Source organism: Colletes gigas, unplaced genomic scaffold (genome assembly GCF_013123115.1).
Source record: "Colletes gigas isolate AHSC1104 unplaced genomic scaffold, ASM1312311v1 Colletes_gigas_Sc00004, whole genome shotgun sequence".
NCBI lineage: Eukaryota > Metazoa > Arthropoda > Insecta > Hymenoptera > Colletidae > Colletes > Colletes gigas.
In genome coordinates, this window is record NW_025106633.1 from 983,166 (window position 1) to 1,004,379 (window position 21,214).

Genomic DNA, 21,214 nt, shown 5'->3' on the forward strand with positions numbered 1-21,214 from the left:
ACTGAACAGTTTACCAAAAATCATAAGTCGATGTGAGAGTCAAATTTTATTACATATTTAATAGTACAGTTACACATCTATATGGGTCAGATAGAATCATTACATTGTAATTAAAACTAATTATAAATTGTCACATGCTCATTTAAGGGCAGTAATGTCAATTCAGCTGGTTTTATTTGTAGTTTGCGTCTAACAAAATATGTACAGTATTTCTAAGGTGGACAGCAATATGAAAATAGTTTCATATTAAGCACTCTTCAACATTCAACTATGTTTCTTGAACGCCTTCCAACCTCATCCTAAAAATATATATAAATAACATTTTAATATAATTGTGGATTAGAAATAAAAATAGGTTCGTTTCGCGGAAGAGTTAAATTTTTATTTGCAAATGGAAAATTTAGGGGTTAACTTACTTTCTTTGTTTAGGTTATTATGTCGACATAGATGGAGGTATTAGTGAATTGTTTCCAGGATATTTTATCCGGATATATGCGGGATTTTTTTGCTCGTTGTTATAATTTGAAGCATAGGGATAATGATCAGTATATGTGTAATGTTCTTGGTGCAAACCTAAGGTGATGTTGGTTCATGTTAGTTAGCGAATATAAATAATAATAAAGGCAATTATCTACTAACACATGTTCAGGATGATTACGAATTTGGTCAAGTAAATCTGCTGGTCTTATTTGATCAGTACAGATGCGATGCACTGCCGTGAACAAAGGAAATTTCTCCGTTAAGTTGCGACCCTTTAACATTCCATGAACTTCATCAGCTGTGGCTGGCCCTTGCAATTTCTGGCCACCTAATAATTCCTCCTCGAGTTGTCTAATGGTCTATGAGAAAAATATGAAAATATTTTAAGTTCATTAAATTTGTTAACACATTACCGACCGATAGCCTATTAATCGACTTTTTTACCGACCAACGCTTACCGACCGATAGCCGATTAATCAACTTTTTTACCGACCACCGCTTACCGACCGATAGCCGATTAATCAACCGCTACCGGTCGGTAAAGTGTTAAAACTGTAAGGTGAATGTATAAAGGAAGCAATGGGATTCGTACTTTGCCACTTTTTACGTATTGCTCGCAGACTCTGCGATTTCTTCCTCCATAGCAAGTAGTTATCAGATCGGCTACACCGCAACTTTCAAAGAACGTTGAAAGTTTCGAGCCACTGTAAAAGGTATCTACAAACTTAACCATCTCCATTAGTCCTAATCTGATGACGGCTGCTTTTGTATTGTCCCCTAATCCTAAACCATCTACGAAACCAGCAGCACATGCTACAATGTTCTGAAATATAAATTTTATAGTTAGTATATAATAGAATTATTCAAAAATTTATACGAGTTATGATACTTCTATTTAATTTACCTTCAAGGCACCGCATACTTCGACTGCTTCACAGTCGTCAGTAACAACCACTCTAAAGTTGGGAGTTTGAATGAGATCTCTCATTATTGGCGCTAGTCGTTTATCCCGACAACCTGTAATAATTAACAATTATGGAATAAAATAATTTTAGAATAATTCGAATAATTAGAATAATTTAGAAAATAATTTTGGAATGAAATAATGATTCCAGGAATAAAAACGTTACTCTGATCGGATAAGTGCACTAGGAGATTCAATTCAGTGGTCACTTATCCGAGAATTACTGTACCATACGTGATTTTCTTTTTATCGAAATTATTTAATATTAATTACCAATAGTAGTCTCGCAGAATTTTTCTTCAGCAACTTCGTTAGCTAAATTTGCTCCCATTAAAACGTAACATTGAATTCTTAGATGTTTTTCAATGATCTTTGAGATCAATTCGATGTTTGTTCCATCTCCTCGATCGAAACCCTTGATAGAAAGTTAGAAATATTTGATCACAACACGATATTTTGAATTTCTTTAAATAAAATTTGATTCAGGATCAAGTACCTTAATTAATGATAAACCAACGGCCGTTGGTTTAATTTTGTCGAGCAACGTTGCGCACAGTGTTCTTATGAATTGATGCGGTATTACAAATATAAGAATGTCCGCGTCTTTGGCGGCTTCGACGACATCTGGAACGGCAACCTGAAAATTGCACATTAAAGTAAATTAATAATTTTACAATACCCACAAACTTCGATACAAATCACACTTTGTTTAGAAAAATTTTAATGGGAGATTCTGGAGGTCAAAATAAGACGAAAATCAAGAATGTCAATTTGTTGATTGAGACTTCGTTAAAAAGTTATTAACGTTTAAAGTTCCGCCTGTAGAACTGCGATCTGCGAACAGTTGCGCGCGCACGATAGTGGTTCTACTTAGAAAACCGTAAGACTGCCGATGAGTCAGTAAGTGGAGATTCTCACTCTGAGTGAGAACCACGCACGCAGCTGTACGCAGATCGCCGTTCTACAGGCGGAATTTTAAACGTTAATAACTTTTTAACGAAGCCTCAATCAACAAATTGGCATTCTTGGTTTTCGTCTTATTTTGGCCTCCAGAATCACCCATTAAAATTTTTCTCAGGGGTGGCACTCTGTGAAAAAAAAACTTACAACATTCTCTGGAATCTTATGGCCCGGAAGGTATTTCACGTTTTCGTGCAATTGATTTATAATGTCAGTCAGTTTTTGGCTATTCACTATTTCTTCATAGACATACATCGTTACGCGTGTCTCAAATTTGTTGTTGTACTTGACGACATTGGCGCCCACAATTTTTGCAATGGCCGACCCCCTATAACACAAAAGTTGTATAAGCGAATATCAAGTGTCTTTTAAAATAGATTAATGATGAATCTCGTTCTAACACGACCTAAACCACCTTGCATTTACGTTCCATTTGTAAATTATGCATACATTAGAATTCGTTAACGAATTTTTTAAACCGATATTCAAACGTGCGAAGTTTGGGGCAAGGGCTACTGTATAAATGAATTTTTCATTTTTATTTCAGGGAAGGGGGAGAGTAGATGATTTGATTATTATAACATATAGGAAATTTTTCATTTTTCAAAATAATCGCCCATAATTGATCAGTAGGTTTTTTCCTTTTCTCCATTTCTGATAAATTGTTATTCATAATTTTTTCCTGAATTTGGAAAACAGACAAAATTGTTCTGCTTCATAAATTTGTCAGCAAATAGTCTTCGTCAAACATTGTTGGCTCGCCACCAACATCCGAGACACTTTAAAGTCAGAGTCGGTTAAATTCTAATCGCGTAAGTATCGTCTCTTCCACGAGAAGAAGACACAACGTGTTTACATCCCCACTCCTGCAGTCCGCCGACTCATAGGTATTGGTCGAAAACTGTGATGCAGATCGGTGACAGCCAATCAGCGGGCTGTAGCAAGAGTGGGGATGTAAACACGCTTTGCCTTCTTCTCGTGGAAGGACGACACGAAGCAAGTTTCGTTGGGTTAGATTTAGTAACGTGTAACAGAAAAACGTGAGTGAAATGTGAATTTGTTTCTGTAACCTCTATTTTACTTAATGACTGAAGCCATCAGCTTCATTTAAATAACACTGGCAGTATTGTTGAGGAACTTCTTCAGAAGCAGTTTAGAATGTATCCAATTTTGTGGTTTTTAATAGACAAATTCTAGGACTATCTAATAAACCAGTCTCGAGATACAAAACGAAACAAATGTCGATATCTCAGTTTTGTTGTGTTTTTGTATTTCTCGAGTCAGGATATCTCAAAACGTAAAAAAATTCAATGAACCGAATCAGAATGTATATCGCGATAACTTCGAAAGCTCTGATACGATAACCTTGAGAGAAATGATTTCTTCACGAGTACATTTCCCCTCTGGCGAAACAACATTTGTTTTTGTTATTTTATTTTAAAGTGCAAAGGCAATTGCGATATCCCAGCGTAGTTTTCCATATTACACTCTGTATACATACGTAGTCTGACCCTCTTAAAGGCAACATCTAATTGCCTCTGTTGTTCGTGGACGCGGGTTAATTGTGCAGAAAGATGTGAACTAGTCTCAAAATATTTTAAAGTTATATTTTGTTCAAAGAAAAGTCACGAAATAAATACTCTGAATTTTCGAACGATATTCCACTAAATATTATGCAAGAGCAGTATTGTGTATAAATGTTATATGTGACGTTTGATCGTACGACAAGCAATCGTGGTGTGGTCCATTTACTTTCTTGAATTTTATTTCTTCCGACTTTTATTCTCGGAAGAAACGATAAAATATTATTTACCGTGAAAGATCTATAACATCAACGGATATTAAGCAAAGACTTTGATGCACGCATCAGTTACGGAAGTAGGAAACTGGTACTTTTGATCAATTTTGAACACCTGTTGAAGCTTTAAAATAAAATTTATTTTGTGATTGACTTGAGAATGGTACTTTTTTACGAAGAATTTAAAGCATTAAAGAATTTTTTCTTTTCTCAATGAACATGGAAGAAAAAATATCGGTGACCTTGATCTTTGCAATAATGACGTCGAGGATATTTTGTTCGTAAGACTACCTCTGTTTCCATGGGCAGTTTAACCGTGCGTCGAACAACCGCTTTAAATATCCATGAAGATATTCAGGCGTTCCCGTCCAAACGACCCACTTTGTATAATATACTTAAGACGCGATCCCTGGCATGCAGCTGTATTACGTAACCACCATTCATAATCATACAAAGCGATAGGGGGAAAAATAAACAAAGTTGTATTTAGATAAAAAAGACGTGTAATCGCTTGAAATGTTATTTAAAGATAGTAATATATTTCCTTGAAACTATACACTCTAGTTTCAGCTAACAGGAAATTTTAATTAATAAAGTAATTTGTATAAAAAAAATATATGTACGTACCAGTTGCCACTTCCAACAATGCACACTCTCTTCTTTGCCTCCGTAGCCATTTTACAGTTTTTACGATACCACCAAATTAAATGTCACAAATCCGTAAGGGCGTGAGACACTCTGCGTAGGTTAGTGTTAAAAATCCGCTTATTTTCGGGCGCCGATGTACGATTGACTGACTGACCGATTAACTTACAAACTAACTTCAGCCTTCTTTGACCTTAGAAACGGTTGCAAATTATTTTCTGTCGGTTGGCGTATAGTGCGGTGGACCAAGGCCAACCTGAACGCAATCGCAAACTCTGGCCAGATTGAATGTTAAAATTAGCAATAGTTTGATAATACGCTTCACGTATTGTATATGTTTCGAATGCAACAGATCGATCGTAAACATAAAATCTCGAGGAAAATCAGTGCATACATTTATTGGTATAGTGGACCGACGTTTCAATGTCGAGCGTGTTAACGTAGAGACAGTAAATAATTCTCGTAATGCGATACGTATCGATAAACAAATTTATTAAAAAAAAGAATAAAAAAAGAGAATACATGTATAAAATTAAAAAATAAACATAATCGTGTATATAGAAATAACCTTGACGTAATACAAATAGATCACAATTTCGGTCAAACATCGACGTACAAAATGATAGTGGTTTGCATTTAAATGCAATCGCCAAAATATTAGCACAGTTTTCGGTAATTTATATTTACCGCGTTTGTTATCGCTATATTGCATCGGGTCATTGTTATTCAGCATGTTGAACGTGCGTTACATGCCTGAAATAATCTATGAATTCATACTGATTTTCTTAAGTGTGTGTAATACCAGAAGCATCTTCGTTTCTCGTCCCCCAAAATAATCTTCACAGATGGCATCTCGGTGCAGGTAGTTGCAGCATTGATGCGTTAACGTCATCGTTCCTAGATACGAAGCGAATATAATTAAAAATAGATAAATCCCTTCTAATCGCAGCAAACACTACTTTTAAACAACACGTACTTTAACACCCTAAAACACGTTCAATGCTATTCGAAGTACACATCGAGTAGCATATAGTTTATTTATTATGATTTTTTTTTAAACGCAACGCGATGTTCCGATAAAGATGATATTAAAATTTTGTTTACGAGCGCCGGTGCTGGTTATGGAAAGAGGGCAAAATGTGACTCTAAACTAAACGAAGGTTTTTAAATAAATAAATAATAGTCATATATTTTTAATTTTCATATTACAGTATTTATAGTAGCTTCGATTCTATAATGTAACAATTAACAACAACCTAATAATTCGATAAAATCGGTAATACAGGTTTGTTCACAGGATCCTCGTACTTTATATAACAATTTTGATAAAATTTTCAATAAAATATATAGTAGCGCAAATATCTTTTTACATATCACCTAACAATTTATTATACAAACAATTTGGTAACATCTATATATTCTATCTATATTTTATATAATAAAGAAAAATTTTCTGGTGTTATTAAGAGTCCATAGAAGATTTTCATTGTACGCATTATAACTACGTTTGATAAAAGTACGCTTCGTAATTAAAAGCACAAAATAGATAATCGAACGAATGATGTTAAAACAGGCGAACGTAAGCAACAATTTTACTAATGTTATTAAAAATATTTCTCATGAAATTCATTAATCACCATGGTCCTTAAAATTATTTTCTATACCATCTTTTCTCTTCTTCTATTTCTTCTTCTTTTAATTCAATGATATCGCCCTTCGTAAATTGTTTAGTAAAATACGCGACGGAAGTCATGTGATATTTGTTAGGTTATAGTAATTAAATGTGATATACGTATAATCATCTGTGCGTCTGATGAAAATTATTTTCAAAATGTTCGTAGTTTATTTGAAAATTTTAAACACTCCTATAAAGCATCTAATTGTAAACACCTGTATTATATTTATGAATGAAATAAAATTTTTTGCATCTGGTTAATTTTAAAATGATTTTATGATAACTGTAAACGGAGCATAACACATTCAAATACATTCCTTTACATAAATTTTTTTCTCGAACATAAGTTGTCGTTTCAACGAAAACGAGATGATTCGTATGATGATAAAAATGTGCTTCATTCTTTTCCGAGCATAATGAAACGTGTTTGGTACTTGTTTTAGCGAGCGATTAAAATCACTTTAGGCGTACATAAAATATTTTATTGACTAAAATAAGTCAAGAATAGGTTCGTTAGAAAAAATATATAGCTATTTTTACCGAGGTGTGCACAATGATTAACTTTTTACATATATGTACATGTTTATACATATGATACATATCACTGTCAGTATTAGGTACTTTGTACAATTCTATCGATCTTTTTCATATACGTATATTAAAATAATGGAACAGCAACATCAGTGCAATCAGGACCATGGTTAAACAAAATAGTTTTGTCGCGGCAAGATACGGACAAGATAAAAATTTATATTATTAAAATAGCAATTTTTCAACAAACTGAAATTTAAATCTCAGTGTTTTGTATAAAAATAAACATGTCCGATCGTTCTCAATAAATATTACATATTTACATGCTGTTCTTTGCTGAATTCCTGTATTTTCATGTAATAGCAGAAAAATATATCGAGAATGATTTCAGAAATAAATTTGTACAATGCGTCAAACAAAATACCTATGATACTACATCAATTTTGGATAAAGGTCAGGAATTTAAACTAATCCACCGTGCGGTGGTGACAATTGAGCTTACATGTGTTCCGGATGGTTGCGTATGTATTCAATTAGCTCCGTAGCCTTTATCTCACCAATGCAAATCCGATGTATAGCTGTGAAAAGTGGGAATCTGTTTTCCATATTTCTTGCTTTCAACATATAATTTACCTCTTCGGCAGTGAAAGGACCTTGTAATTTCTGTCCATTCAGCATTTCCTTTTCCAATTCTACGATTGTCTACGAACGAAGCAATTTTTATTAATAAACAATTTAAAGAAAAAACGTGTTTTAAATAACGATTTATAATTATTTCTGTATATTGATATTAAAAAAACGAACCTTGCCAGTTTTTACAAATGCTTCTGAAACTTTGCGATTACGGCCACCGTAACATGTAGTAATAAGATCCGCTACGCCACAACTTTCAAAAAAGGTATCGAGTTTTCCACCAGGGAAAAATACGTCCACGAATTTAATCATTTCCATAAGACCTAATCTGATCACCGCAGCTTTTGTATTGTCGCCTAATCCAAGACCATCAACGAAACCAGCGCCACAAGCTACTATGTTCTGTTCAAAATTAAAAACAGATAAATATTTTTTAAAAATTATTGAAATTAGCTTTACGCAAATAGATGCTGCATTTTTAGAGAAAACTGTCACTTTGCTGTTTCCTATTTCATTTGCAAGTTTCATCTTATGTATATTTGATATGAGAAAGCATTGCAAATATGGTTACCTTTAGTGCTCCACAACATTCAACAGAATCAACATCCTCGACGACTACAGCTCTAAAGTATGATGTTTGAATCAGGTCTCTCAGTACTGGAGCCATAGCTTTGTCTTTGCAACCTGGAAATTAAATTACCGTGATGTAGTACTTAGAAACGAAAATTTCGATTTATCGAGCTGTTATGTATAACAATATACCTGGGGGGAATTTTAATGGGGGATTCTAGAGGCCAAAATAAGACGAAAATCAAGAATACCAATTTGTTGATAGAAGCTTCGTTAAAAACTTATTAATGTTTAAAGTTCCGTTTGTACTGAATTTTTTTCTCGAAAATGCGCAAGATTTCGGGGGTATGTCTATTCAAAAAAAATGATTGTAATTAACCCCCGCAGCCGAAAATAATTTTTCCAAAACGATTCGAAATTTTTTTTTCCGTCGAAAATTTCACACATTCTCGAATTTTTTTCTAGTAAGTTAGTAGGATTTCGGGGGTATGTGTAATGACCAAAAATGATTATAATTGACCTCCGCAACCGGAAATAATCTTTTCAAAACGATTCGAAATTTTTTTTTCCGTCGAAAATTTCACACATTCTCGAATTTTTTTCTAGAAAGTTAGTAGGATTTCGGGGGTATGTGTAATGACCAAAAATGATTATAATTGACCTCCGCAACCGAAAATAATTTTTTCAAAACAATTTGGAATTTTTTTTTTCCGTCAAAATATTTCGCACTTTCTCGAATTTTTTTCTAGAAAATGGGTAGGAATTCGGGGGTATGTGTAACAACCAAAAATAATTGTAATTGACCCCCGCAGCCGAAAATAATTTTTCCAAAACGATTCGAAATTTTTTTTTCCGTCGAAAATTTCACACATTCTCGAATTTTTTTCTAGTAAGTTAGTAGGATTTCGGGGGTATGTGTAATGACCAAAAATGATTATAATTGACCTCCGCAACCGGAAATAATCTTTTCAAAACGATTCGAAATTTTTTTTTCCCGTCAAAAAATGTCACACATCCTCGAATTTTTTTCTAGAAAGTTAGTAGGAATTCGGGGGTATGTGTAATGACCAAAAATGATTATAATTGACCTCCGCGACCGAAAATAATTTTTCCAGAACGATTTGAAATTTTTTAATTTAATTGTTAATAACTTTTTAACGAAGCCTCCATCAACAAATTGGTATTCTTGATTTTCGTCTTATTTTGGCCTCTAGAATCATATATTTAATTCCACAAACTGATTATATATTACCAATAGTTGTTTCGCAAAACATCTCCTCAGCTACCTCGGATGCCAAGTTTGCTCCCATAAGAACCGACATAGGAATATGAAGCTTTTTTGAAATGATATGGGAAATAAGTTCAATACCACCTCCTTCCTTTTTATCGAATCCCTGTGAGAACAGAAAACAGTTAAAATACTTGTATTATTTAAATTTACATTACTCTATAATAGAAAACAAAAAATATTTTAAATAATTTATAATTGCGTTTGTATTTATCAGAAATATCACTAATGAAAATATCTGCCAAATAATGGAAAAAATGATGCATCGTTTTAGAATTTGTTATTCGAAGAAAACTCGAATTTCTTATTATTAACGGAGAATCATTTTTTTAAATCGAAACTATTTCAACTCCATTCAAGCGCTCATTCTGATTCGAAATCGATTATCGACTAGCTGCTGTATGTCATAAATACGAATTACGAAGTCATTTGCCTCTCTGCAAATGTAGCATGAGTCATTATAGTGTTTTAAATTTTTGCGTCAACAAGTGACGATTGAAATTACGCCATTCTTGCATTGTAGAAAAGTTTCTAAATTGTTTAAATAAATAGTCAAGCAACGAGTGAGTTATTTTCGTTTAGAAATTTTAATTGGAAGCACGAAACGATATGGCACTCGAAGCTTTTCAGAGGCATCGTATTTATCTCACAAGGGGGCAGCACGAATTCAGGTCATCGATTTAACTCGTACACGTATGATACATATTAAATACATAGAACTAGACTGGGCGAAATTTTGTCAGGAAGCGTGTTCAAAATTTTGTATTTTCTAAGTATTTAAATTCGTTCTAAAATGCTATTTGTGTTGTTACAGAGAGGGCGTTACGTAAATTTGTTTCGGGCGAAGACTCTGCAGAGATTTCAAGGTTATCTCGATTGTATCTTTTAACGGATACACAGTCTATTTCTCAGCCACGCGCGTGACTTATACAATGGCGGCTCCAACCGTTTATAATGCACAGGTCATTCAAGGTTATTAGACGAACGACAACTCTGTACATTGACCACAGGATTCCTATCACGTGAACCCTTTTGAGATTGATATTTATTTAAATTTTTGTATACGAGCATGATAAATTATTTCAAATTTGTTAACCTTCGTTTCAAGTTCCTACGTTGGCTCGTTTGGCAGTTATGGGTAGCGCTAAATTTAGCACATTGTGAGTAAATGATCGAAAGGCCATAGCGAAACTTCGTTTAACGTCTGTTTCGTTCTAACTTTCTGCTATTCGTGCAAAATACGCGTGCACGGTTAATGCAGGCAGTTGTAACCGTGTATTACGCAAAAAGCGCTTCTGTACATATTAGCCGTCGCGGTGGATAATTGATGACGACAATCTTCTCTTTAAAACCGATCTGTCGAGCCACGTCTTGGTCTAGTGTTACTCTAGATGTGAAGACCTATTATTGTGCACTGACGAACCGAATAATTTATTTAATTGCATTCTTTTGTAGACTACATTTGTATTGAACAAGGAAGGCTTATTCGAACCATACAAACCATATACAAAGGTTTTATAATTCACGAATTCCTCAGTCAAGATTTCGGATCTCTTTAAATTTTCGACTCTCATTCTTTTTTGAGCCAATACATTTCTCTGTGAGAGTAAGGATTAGAAATCGTGATAAGGATGATTGGATGGGTAATGTTTGTGATGTGACTGAGTGGCGTTTGTATGGTCGTGTTGGTTATACAACAAATTTTTGAAAATAAAGTTATTTAATTTTTATAAAATTATACAGGGTGTTCGGCCAACCCCGGGAAAAATTTTAATTTGGGATTCCAGAGGCCAAAATAAGACGAAAATCAAGAATACCAATTTATTGATGGTGGCTTTGTTAAAATGTTATTAACGTTTAAAGTTCCGCCAGTACTGATTTTTTTTCTCGAAAGTGCGTAGGATTTCGGGGGTATGTCTGTTCACCGAAAATGATTGTAATTGACCCCCGCAATCGAAAATAATTTTTCCAAAAAGATTTGAAATTTTTTAATTTTATCGAATTTCATACCTTCTTGAATTTTTTTCTAGAAAATGAGTAGGATTTCGGGGGTATGTCTGTTCACCAAAAATGATTGTAATTGTCCCCCGCAATCGAAAATAATTTTTCCAGAACGATTTGAAATTTTTGAATTTAATTGTTAATAACTTTTTAACGAAGCCTCCATCAACAAATTGGTATTCTTGATTTTCGTCTTATTTTGGCTTCTAGAATTCCTCATTAAAATTTTTCCCACGGTTGGTCGAACACCCTGTATAGAAAACAATACAAAATTTTCCATGACAAAACCTTGGAGAATTAGTTTATTTATAACAAAATGTTTATGTACCTTTGGCCTTCCAAAGGTCCTATAAATATTACAATTTCATGAAGCATTATACAATGGGGGACCTGAGTGAAATGAAAAATTATTAAGCAAGTCTTTAAAAACAGAATGCAATTGTATATAAATTGTAATATAACGAAGAAAATTGCTTTTCACTCTGCTGTAAAATACTATATAAAATACAACGTGCTAAATTTAACGCGTCAATAGCGGAAGGGTTCAGTGTTATATTTTCTCTGAACACCATATAGGGTGGGAAAACAATACACTGTTGTACCTCTCCGAATCACTAAATATGACAGATGTCGATTTCTTTCTGTGGGATAGTTTAGAGAACGAGATATACGAAGAACAACACACCATGTACCGGAAACGCTCGATAACGTTGAACAGTGCTTCCCAACCTTTTTTTTTTACATCACGACATACTTAAGAGAGGCTTCTTCGAGTAGCAGAGACTACGTTATAGCCGCAAAGAAATTTTCCAGTAATTTATATTATACTAAAATTATAAACAAATAATTACGATCGAAATAAACTACTATATTTATTCTCTGAAAGGCTACAATGGTTAAATATAAGAGTATGTTTTAAAACGCATAAACTTTAAACTTTAATGAAATATTTGGTTTTGTTAGAAATTTCCTTTTTTTTTTAAAGAATATTGTCTGAAATATTTTTAAGTGACGGTAATTCTTTCGTAAATAAAATGTTTCTGCTTGCACGTTTTTTCGAAGCATGTTACGTGCTTTTGTTACGATACGTCAGGTGTGTCACGCCACACCTGTTGAGAACCACTGACGTAAAGCAATCGTTTAAGAGCATAATTAATTGCAATATCTATACTCAAGGCTGTGTCTTCAAACGTTTGCATTAATGAAACTTTCGTAACGCTTCCGATTGTCTAATAAATCATGCACGTAACCCATTTGCATTAAGAAGAGGTTACGTTCAGTCCATATTTTCGATAAAATAGTATTAAAATCATTTTCTCACCATATGTTAAACATTAAAAAAGTCTAAGCAATCTGCTTTATTAATTTGGTATTAATCTACACTGTCGCTTAAAAGTTCGAAATTGAACTCAAAATATTGATTTAGGTATTAATTATGATTTAAAATGATAAATATATTCAGCTGAATTCAATATTTCGTGTTGCCTTGTATAACAGCGACTGATAAACTCTTAGCGTTTTTTAAACAAGTATTTACGATGTGTAACTTTTATTCGCCATTGCAAGTATTTTAACACGAAAGAGAAAATAAGAAAAAACCTTAATTTCTATAAAGGATGCTTTACTTTTGAACGGCCGTGTATATCGTCGAGTATGGAATAATCCATAAGAAATGTAATGGTCCGAGAAGAACGAAATTAACATTAATATAGTATATCTATTGTCAATTGAGTTTTTAAGCGGCTATCGCTTGCAAATTCTTTCTCACGCGACGATACGGCCAACTAGATGTAATTTGCTTCTTGATGTAAATGAGTTGAACGAGACACGATTATATGATCGCATTTAATAAATGTATTTGATCCTAAGAACTCGGAGGTTATTAGACCTAGAACAAAAGCATACAGGCCACAGAATGTGTCCCTTAAAAACAAACCAAGTTTCACTAGTAAAATTTATGTTATTAATTATTAATTTAACACACATACACACACAAAATTATATAGCCATATATTAAAATCTTACCTTTATCAAAGAGAGACCCACAGCTGTAGGTTTAATATTTCCTAGTAGAGTACTACATATCTTATCTATAAATTGATGTGGAACTACAAAAATAAGAATATCAGCGTCTTTAGCAGCCTCTACTACATCAGGAACAGCAACCTGAAACACCATAAGAATGCGCAAATTAATTTTCGTAAATATTCCTATTAATTCTTTGCAAAAGTATTTGCCCATTTATGTTATTAATACAAATAAATAATATACAATAGATGTATATCCAAAGTCGTCCATGTAAAAATCAAATCTTCTCATAACTACTTTATAATTTCCGGGAACAAATTTGGACAACAGATGTGCCGTGTAATTTAGAATTATTTTTAAAACAGCCAATTCATGTTATGTAAACTGTATCTCTTATCACCTTGATGAAACTACACTGGAAAAGTACTTATATTTGATAAATAATTGAGATATAAGGGCCTCAGGCATTCAAATAAATTACTCCTATTTATTAATCTTTACTTATTACTATGTTCTTTGCTATATTGTTCAGATTCATAATTTAAAAAAGAAAAGAACTGATATTAATCCATTTACAATTTATTTTGTATCGCATACTTATCTTATTATTATTCTCTTAACACTATTACCTGATTCTTTAAACTTTTCAATTTGTTTCTATTAAATTATGCTTTTAATACAAAATACAATGCAAAGGAACTAGCACCTTCTACATCTTTGAATAATTATGAGAATAGGGGAGAAATTTGTTAAGTAGAAATTGTAACCAGTTTCTTTCTCATATAAAATGAAAACAAAATTCTTTTTAAAAGAATTATGACTACATAACATTTATATTTTACAAGGTGTACACAAAAATCAATTTATTGTACTAGTTATGGCTGCATAAAAAATAGAACTATCCTGACAGCAGATTATAGGCAGATACAAAGGTCATAAAACAAATACAGCACTAATATCCTGTAGTAATCTTTATTATATGTCTCTAATATTATTGCTATTGATATATAAATTTTATAAACATATTGAACATATTTATGATACAGCGATACTCATAAAAATGAGTTGGCTCATAAATTTAGTGATTACAGTTACAGAATAACACCGAATACAAATACTTGGAAGCTTGTAGATATGGATAAGAGTAGATTTTAAGGGCATCCATCAAACAGTAAATATAATAAATAGAAATAAAAATTAGTAAACCATAAATGAAATAAAACACCTGATAGATATCCAATGAAAAAGTTGTCAGATTATATCAGCCATCAAACAGCAGAAAACTTGTTATGTAAGATTAATTGACAAATCTTCAAAGATATTGATATCTGTTTCTTATCAAGCGATCAAGAAGAACTTATAACAGAAATTATACACCTAATACATTTTTAATTAACTAAGTTGATATTGTAGATAACTAGAACAAATATAAAACATACAACCAGATTCAAAGATAAATGGGAAACTAAATTATATGTTATAACGACATCTAACATTATTACACATCAATAATATATTATAATTAAACAAAATTTGCTTTATGTAAATTAAGATCCTATAACTAATTCTTCAAATTTGATATTTCGTTTTCTAAATCGAAATATATACTTTTTCAAAATGGTGTAATTTCTTTTACGGTCGCGCAATCGCCGTTTGGATCGTTTTAGGTCCAGAGATCAATTTTATTTTTATTTTCCTGATAAAGTCATCGATCAATGAATTTTCGAACGTTATCAATATTTTTCAAAGATTCACGTATTATAGAAATAAGCTTAAACCTAGCACTGTCATTTTAATTTGTTTAAAGGATAATTTAAGAACCTAGAGAAATATATCTATTCGCTATAAATATCTAGAGACCGTATTTTGCGAATCGATATAACCTCAGTTGCCTTGCTCGCGGTCAAGGTCTTGCTTACGAAAGTCATTGATATTGAAAATTAAGTAACTTCGTATGCAGATATTATGCACGTGGGCTTGATCTTAAATAATTCGGGGTTAAATTAAAGAAAGTGGTTTCATTCATTTGCTAGATAGTAAATTCGTACAACGAAACAAAAGCTTTAAATCTGGTAGTTACTAAGGAGAAATTATCTGTAATTCAACAAAAGTGAAGCATTTTATTCAAAATACTGGAGATACGAGACGACAGATTATCTTGATTGTGAGTTCAAAGGGCAACATTATTAACTTAAAAGATTAAGAACTCCCTGAACTATTTCGTTTTCTCTTTCAAACAGAGTTTAACACGCAGGCAAATCACATATGTAAGTGCTACACATATATTCGATTACCTCGTGAGCATGCGAGTTACGTAAACGTGATTTATGCTTACAATCATAACTTAAACAGAAAAGCAGGCCCGTAGCAACCGTTAAGCAAAATAGGTGCAGTACCGGGGGCCCGTGATATATCTACTTTGTGAATTATATGGGGAACCGTATTCACGATTTACATTTTACTTATACTAAGTGGAAAAATATGAAAGGAAGGAAAATCATTATTTTAGTATACGAGATCTTTAATATACCTTTGCAACAAATTTTTCAAACACATATTTACGTAATTTATTATTTCTATGTTTTATATATAATATTTAATATTTAGTTTAGTTAGAAATAGCGTTTTGTGTTTACTATAAAATTGTTTATAATTTCAGCCTTCGACATCGAAATAAATCGAAAAAAACCCGTCTAATTTGACGTACATTTATCTCAAAAAATTCCAAAACAGCTACTTACCACATTTTTTGGTAGTATGTGTCCTGGAAGGTACTTTACATTTTCGTGAGTCTCATTTATGATCTCGGTGAGTTTTTTCCCGTTGATTATTTCTTCATACACGTACATTGTGACGCGATCCTCGAAGCTATTGTGTTTACTAGCATTTGTTCCAACTATCTTGGCGATAGCCGAGCCCCTATAAATTATACATAAAGAATTATATTCACATTAACAAATTGTTTAACGTATTCGTAAAAATGTATGTGCCTTTTAAAGAAACAACGAAACGTTTATCAAGTTTACGTTGCAGAACTTAATTACACAGCAGATTCTTTCGATTGACTTTTCGCAGATAAACATGCACAGTTACTGGTAAATAATAATTTAAAAATCCAAATTTTCGATTGTATTGTACACACGACTTACACAATATTATCAATAATAGATAGCTATTTATGATTTGTTTTGGCATACGGATTAAAAAATTGCAAAAGATTTACACCTTGTCATTGGCGAGCATAACAAGTGCTTCAAATTTACTTAGTTCTTGAAAAAAAGAGTTCGTTGATACGAGTACTACTGGGTCATGAATATGCTTCGTAGAAAGCAACAACAATGTAATAAAGAGTACAGGATTGTTCCATCCGTCATATGCAGCACGTGGAAATCAATGGCAATGCAAAAATTTCAATACGATCGGCTAAATCGATGGGAAAACAACTGTTCTCTGTCGTCGTAGACACAAGGTGTTGGTTAACGACTTACCAGTTTCCGGATCCGATAATACAAACACGTCGTTTGGCTGCCATAATCTTGGTTGGTTCTAATATCGTAGCTACGCGAGTACAAATTGAAAAGAATCGCAGAGCAGTAGACACGAACCACGCGGCTCCGTAGCGAGGTGGCAACTGCTGGAATAATTCTGAACATGAAAAGGCTCGCGGTATTTTACGGGGAAGTGGGAGCCTACAAATACCAGCGAACGGGTTGATAGTAACAAGTACTGATAGGCCAGTCATTTTCGTAAGCAGAACCGAACTGTTAACCAATAAAGTTGTATACGACGAGAAGTCCGTGTTATCTCTACTTTTTTTTCCCGCGATCATTTAAAAAATCGTTTAAAAAACACAATTTGCACTCCTTTCAAATATACAGCACCGTTTCAAAAATATGAAAACGATCGTTCGGTATCAATTCGACCTTGTATCTATCATCAGTTCCACGGTGTACTGTAAATTAATATGTACAGTTATGGGGGAAAAGAAATGCTACTTATTTTCAAATTTTAATCGTTTTTAAATCATGATAAAGATTACGTAAAATGTAATTTATTTTCAACACAATTTTTTATTCTAACTGGCACGATACGCGATAATAATTACGAAAGTATCGATATCGTCGTACAGGATGGGTCTGAAGTTGTTGAGGTTCGATCGCGAATAAAAACGCATGTGTTTTCTTTTTTATTATAAAATATATATAAACAAACTTGAGAATATTATATCAACGTACAGAACATAGTTATTCTACGAAGAATTAATTAAATACACTTGACAAATTTAGTAAGAACATACTTAGTAAATTAAAGAACAGCTTAGCAAAACGTGCTGCAAACATGGAGGCTGAAAAATCTGTTTATTTTGCACATCGAAGATCGAAAAATTGCCACGAATTTAAAACTAGAATTTTAAAATCGTCTTACCGAAGAACAGCGGTACATCGATGGTAATTATTTAAACAAGAGATTAGGTTTGTTTTTACATTTTATTTTGCAGTGTTTTAAAATCGCTTTCATTTATCGTAATTCGAGTCTCTTCGAATCGCTATGGTTCACGTAGGATACGATATCGGATATCATAGTTTGTTTTCGTTACAAATTTGTGAATGACGGTATCATTTATCACGGAAGTTTCCAGATTAAGAAGTGTTTATTTGAGTATCGTCTTCCCAGCATGCCATGCGTCTGTTTTATAATAGGTGTCGATTAATAAAAAATTTGATACGAATCAATTGCGACTTGATATTTAAGTTTCTTTGTAAAAATATTTAAAGCATTATAGATATTTTGACGAAATACACCTACTCTGTACATTTGTTATAAAAATTTGTTTATTTGTTGCAAAAATTCATATTATTTTGTTATTTGTTTGTTTTTTTTAATGTACCCATATGTAAATCGAATTTTATCGTGTTCCGAGTCTATGTTTTCGTTTCATATTATTCCGTGTGCTTGAATTTAAAATATATAGCACGCAGTACACGACCATAATTATGATTAAATACACATTTCCACGTTTAACGTTAATTTGCTTTTATTATATGTTTCATATCTAATTACAATTTATAATTTTTTATTATTTACGAATTACGGAAGTAAATAATACGTAACACAGTGAAAATATGATAGTTACAACATTCAAAATAATATTCCATTGTAATGCTTTTTTTTTTGTTAAATAGTATATAATATAATGGTACATTAGATACATTTGAACATATAATTGCTAACTAAAACAGTGGTTTATTGACTTTTAGAACAGTAACGAACTTGATAATACTGCAAACATTTTTCGAAAACGTAAAAATAGTATATAATGTATTCGTTAGAGAATCGATAATGGCCGTCAACGATACGACAGCGTTCGATGTCCGGAGGTGTCGCGATGCAGTGTATATTGTATTGTTTTTTCTTTTGTTCAGTTCGAATATGTCTCCCGGTGAGTACGCATACGTGTTTCTTTAACTTCTAAATATACATTTACATTGGACATTTATATCGAATGTGTCAGTTTATTGCAAAACCCAACAGTATTTAAACGTAACGACATTTTCAATGGTGACAAATTCATAGTAGCTACTAGTCATCGTAATATCAATAATACTATTCTATAGAAAGTCACGTGGAAGTTTGCCAATAAAGTGTACTTCAAGTGATACTTCTTTCTCTACCTGAACATTATTAGTCCTCCGTAGTAGATTGCGCTGCATCCAAAATAATTTCAAAGGAGAATGGTTGGAAACCGTACCCCTGTCCAGCATAAAATTTACTCTGGAACTCGACCCTATGGAAACATTTTGTTTTAATTTGATATAAATTAAAATGTTACATGGTTTGACATAACGTTTATATCTGAATATAATATAGTTTGTATTATACATAAATATTTCGTACCAATGAAGTCGAAGCGTGTGTAAGAAGGCTGACAATCCTTCCATAAGTACTAGAATACCGATGGTCAAAATAGCCCAAAATGCAAACACAGCCCACAAAAAGATACCACCGGACCAACCCTCTCGTGTCAATCCATTTCTCATTACCATGTTCCATAATACTTCCGATAATTCTAAACGAATTGAAATATATTACAGAAGTTATTATATCGTTAAAAATAAAATAATGTACACGTATAGAAAATCTTTTTAACTTACGAGCATGAGCGAGAGACAAAGCCCATAAACGTAGATACGACGCAGTATGAGACACGCTACCAAGAACATACTCGATAGTATGAATGCCCTGATGAATGAACACTTCGCTCATTTCTTCTTCTTCTTGTTTGTAGCCACCTTGCGGTACGCCATTGTTTGGTTGTATGGAGTCAACGCCTTCTATGTCACCATTCTCTGTTCCGTGATTATTTAACTGATAATCCAGAAATGTAAAAATTAGCATTCATTTTATTAATAACCATGGAAAATATGTAGCTTTATTCATAAAATATTAACATGTTCACATATTGTGAATAAACTAAATTAAAAAATTTGTACGAAATATCTAATTTAACCTGATAGTGCTGCTTCTTTCTATTGTACATTAACATAAAAGGCTTTCCCAATAACATCCATGGTATGCAGAGAAGAGCTATGACAACAAGGAGGCTTTGGAATACTTCTTGCCCGCCGTACATCCAAGGATTGCAGTCTCCTAGCGGGGTTGCAGGTTTGAAGAGTACCATATTAATAAATGTAATTAATACTGACGGTGCACAGAAAGGACCGTGCTGTGGATCCGTATCTACAGATAATAATAAACATTATAAACGATATCACATCGCCATCTTTACGTTAAACGTAAAGTATTATATTATATTACTTACGATCGCTATCGGGACCGTATTTTATCCATTTAATAAACATAAGGAGTACCATGTACAGAAATAGGAACATTAAAAATATAATTTGGGGGATAAATTCGCAAATCACGTTAAGCTTTCTTTTAAAGTACATGTGATTCCATAATCCAACGACCACGCCGAACAGCATGTGTACAACTCCGAAAATGATCGATATCTTCATTTTGTACGAGTTCAGAAAGATAATTTTATTTTCTGCCAGCTGCCAGACAGGATCCATTCCTATCGGATATGGGATCTGTAAATACTCGGTCTTCTCGCTGGGATTTAATTGCAGTTCCTTGTTCCCTCTTATTTCTGTATAGTTGTAATCGATTCTCCAATACGATCCAAAGATGTTCAACGACTTCGAGAACACATCGTTGTATATAAACCCGGTGTACATTGAAAATAAACCCATCAGGAAGATAATATATCGACCGCCGAAAAAGATGTTCCAAATCTCGTTGTCAGATTTCTTTGCGGCCAGTGGTTTTTCTTTCAACACCATCCATCCGCCAAAGAGAAACATGATAAGTCCGTGGCCGGTATCACCAAACATCACAGCGAACAGAAAGGGGAACGTTATTATAGTGTAGGGGGCTGGATTCATTTCTCTGTAAGAGGCAACGCCATACGCGTCTATAAGAGCCTGGAAACCTTTGGTGAATTTGTTCGTTCGATTGTAAGTCGGTGGATCTTCGAACGTCTCCATGCGGTTCAAAATCGGCGGCACGGAACTCCCGCTGCGTTCCTGAAAAAGACAGAAATAAATTAACACAATGTTATTACCAGACTGCGGATCT

The 21,214-nt window shown here is 33.0% G+C and overlaps 3 protein-coding genes across 9 annotated transcripts in view; all 3 read right to left on the reverse strand.

Annotated features, from left to right (window-relative positions):
• Positions 1-33: 33 nt before the first annotated feature.
• On the reverse strand, positions 34-5,057 carry LOC122394855 (glycerol-3-phosphate dehydrogenase [NAD(+)], cytoplasmic-like). The gene is made up of 8 exons (XM_043392013.1): positions 4,830-5,057; positions 2,552-2,732; positions 1,941-2,081; positions 1,718-1,859; positions 1,385-1,497; positions 1,073-1,303; positions 640-839; positions 34-299 (listed from the first exon to the last, which is right to left on the reverse strand). Exons 1-8 carry the CDS (start codon positions 4,877-4,879, stop codon positions 269-271), a joined length of 1,089 nt encoding a protein of 362 aa, XP_043247948.1. The 5' UTR covers positions 4,880-5,057; the 3' UTR covers positions 34-268.
• Positions 5,058-5,457: 400 nt separating this feature from the next.
• On the reverse strand, positions 5,458-17,299 carry LOC122394854 (glycerol-3-phosphate dehydrogenase [NAD(+)], cytoplasmic-like). Of its 2 annotated transcripts, XM_043392011.1 has the most exons (8): positions 17,062-17,299; positions 16,315-16,492; positions 13,571-13,711; positions 9,509-9,650; positions 8,258-8,370; positions 7,858-8,088; positions 7,556-7,755; positions 5,458-5,744 (listed from the first exon to the last, which is right to left on the reverse strand). In XM_043392011.1, exons 1-8 carry the CDS (start codon positions 17,103-17,105, stop codon positions 5,687-5,689), a joined length of 1,107 nt encoding a protein of 368 aa, XP_043247946.1. In that variant the 5' UTR covers positions 17,106-17,299; the 3' UTR covers positions 5,458-5,686. The 2 variants fall into 2 exon arrangements, with proteins under 2 accessions (XP_043247946.1, XP_043247947.1); XM_043392012.1 differs by lacking the exon at positions 5,458-5,744 and having other exon boundaries at positions 6,743-7,755; positions 17,062-17,295.
• A 619-nt stretch (positions 17,300-17,918) lies between these two features.
• The window catches only part of LOC122405535 (V-type proton ATPase 116 kDa subunit a1), a 33,429-nt gene continuing 30,133 nt past the window's right edge, over positions 17,919-21,214 (reverse strand). For 4 of the 6 annotated variants that reach the window (XM_043410379.1, XM_043410383.1, XM_043410380.1 and 1 more), the window contains exons 7-11: positions 20,394-21,162; positions 20,082-20,311; positions 19,726-19,939; positions 19,469-19,640; positions 17,919-19,358 (exon numbers count right to left, since the gene is read on the reverse strand). In XM_043410379.1, coding sequence (XP_043266314.1) covers positions 19,256-19,358; positions 19,469-19,640; positions 19,726-19,939; positions 20,082-20,311; positions 20,394-21,162 — 1,488 coding nt within the window. In that variant the 3' untranslated portion in view covers positions 17,919-19,255. The remainder of the gene's footprint in view (positions 19,359-19,468; positions 19,641-19,725; positions 19,940-20,081; positions 20,312-20,393; positions 21,163-21,214) is intronic. The other 2 variants (XM_043410381.1, XM_043410382.1) reach the window with 1 other exon arrangement.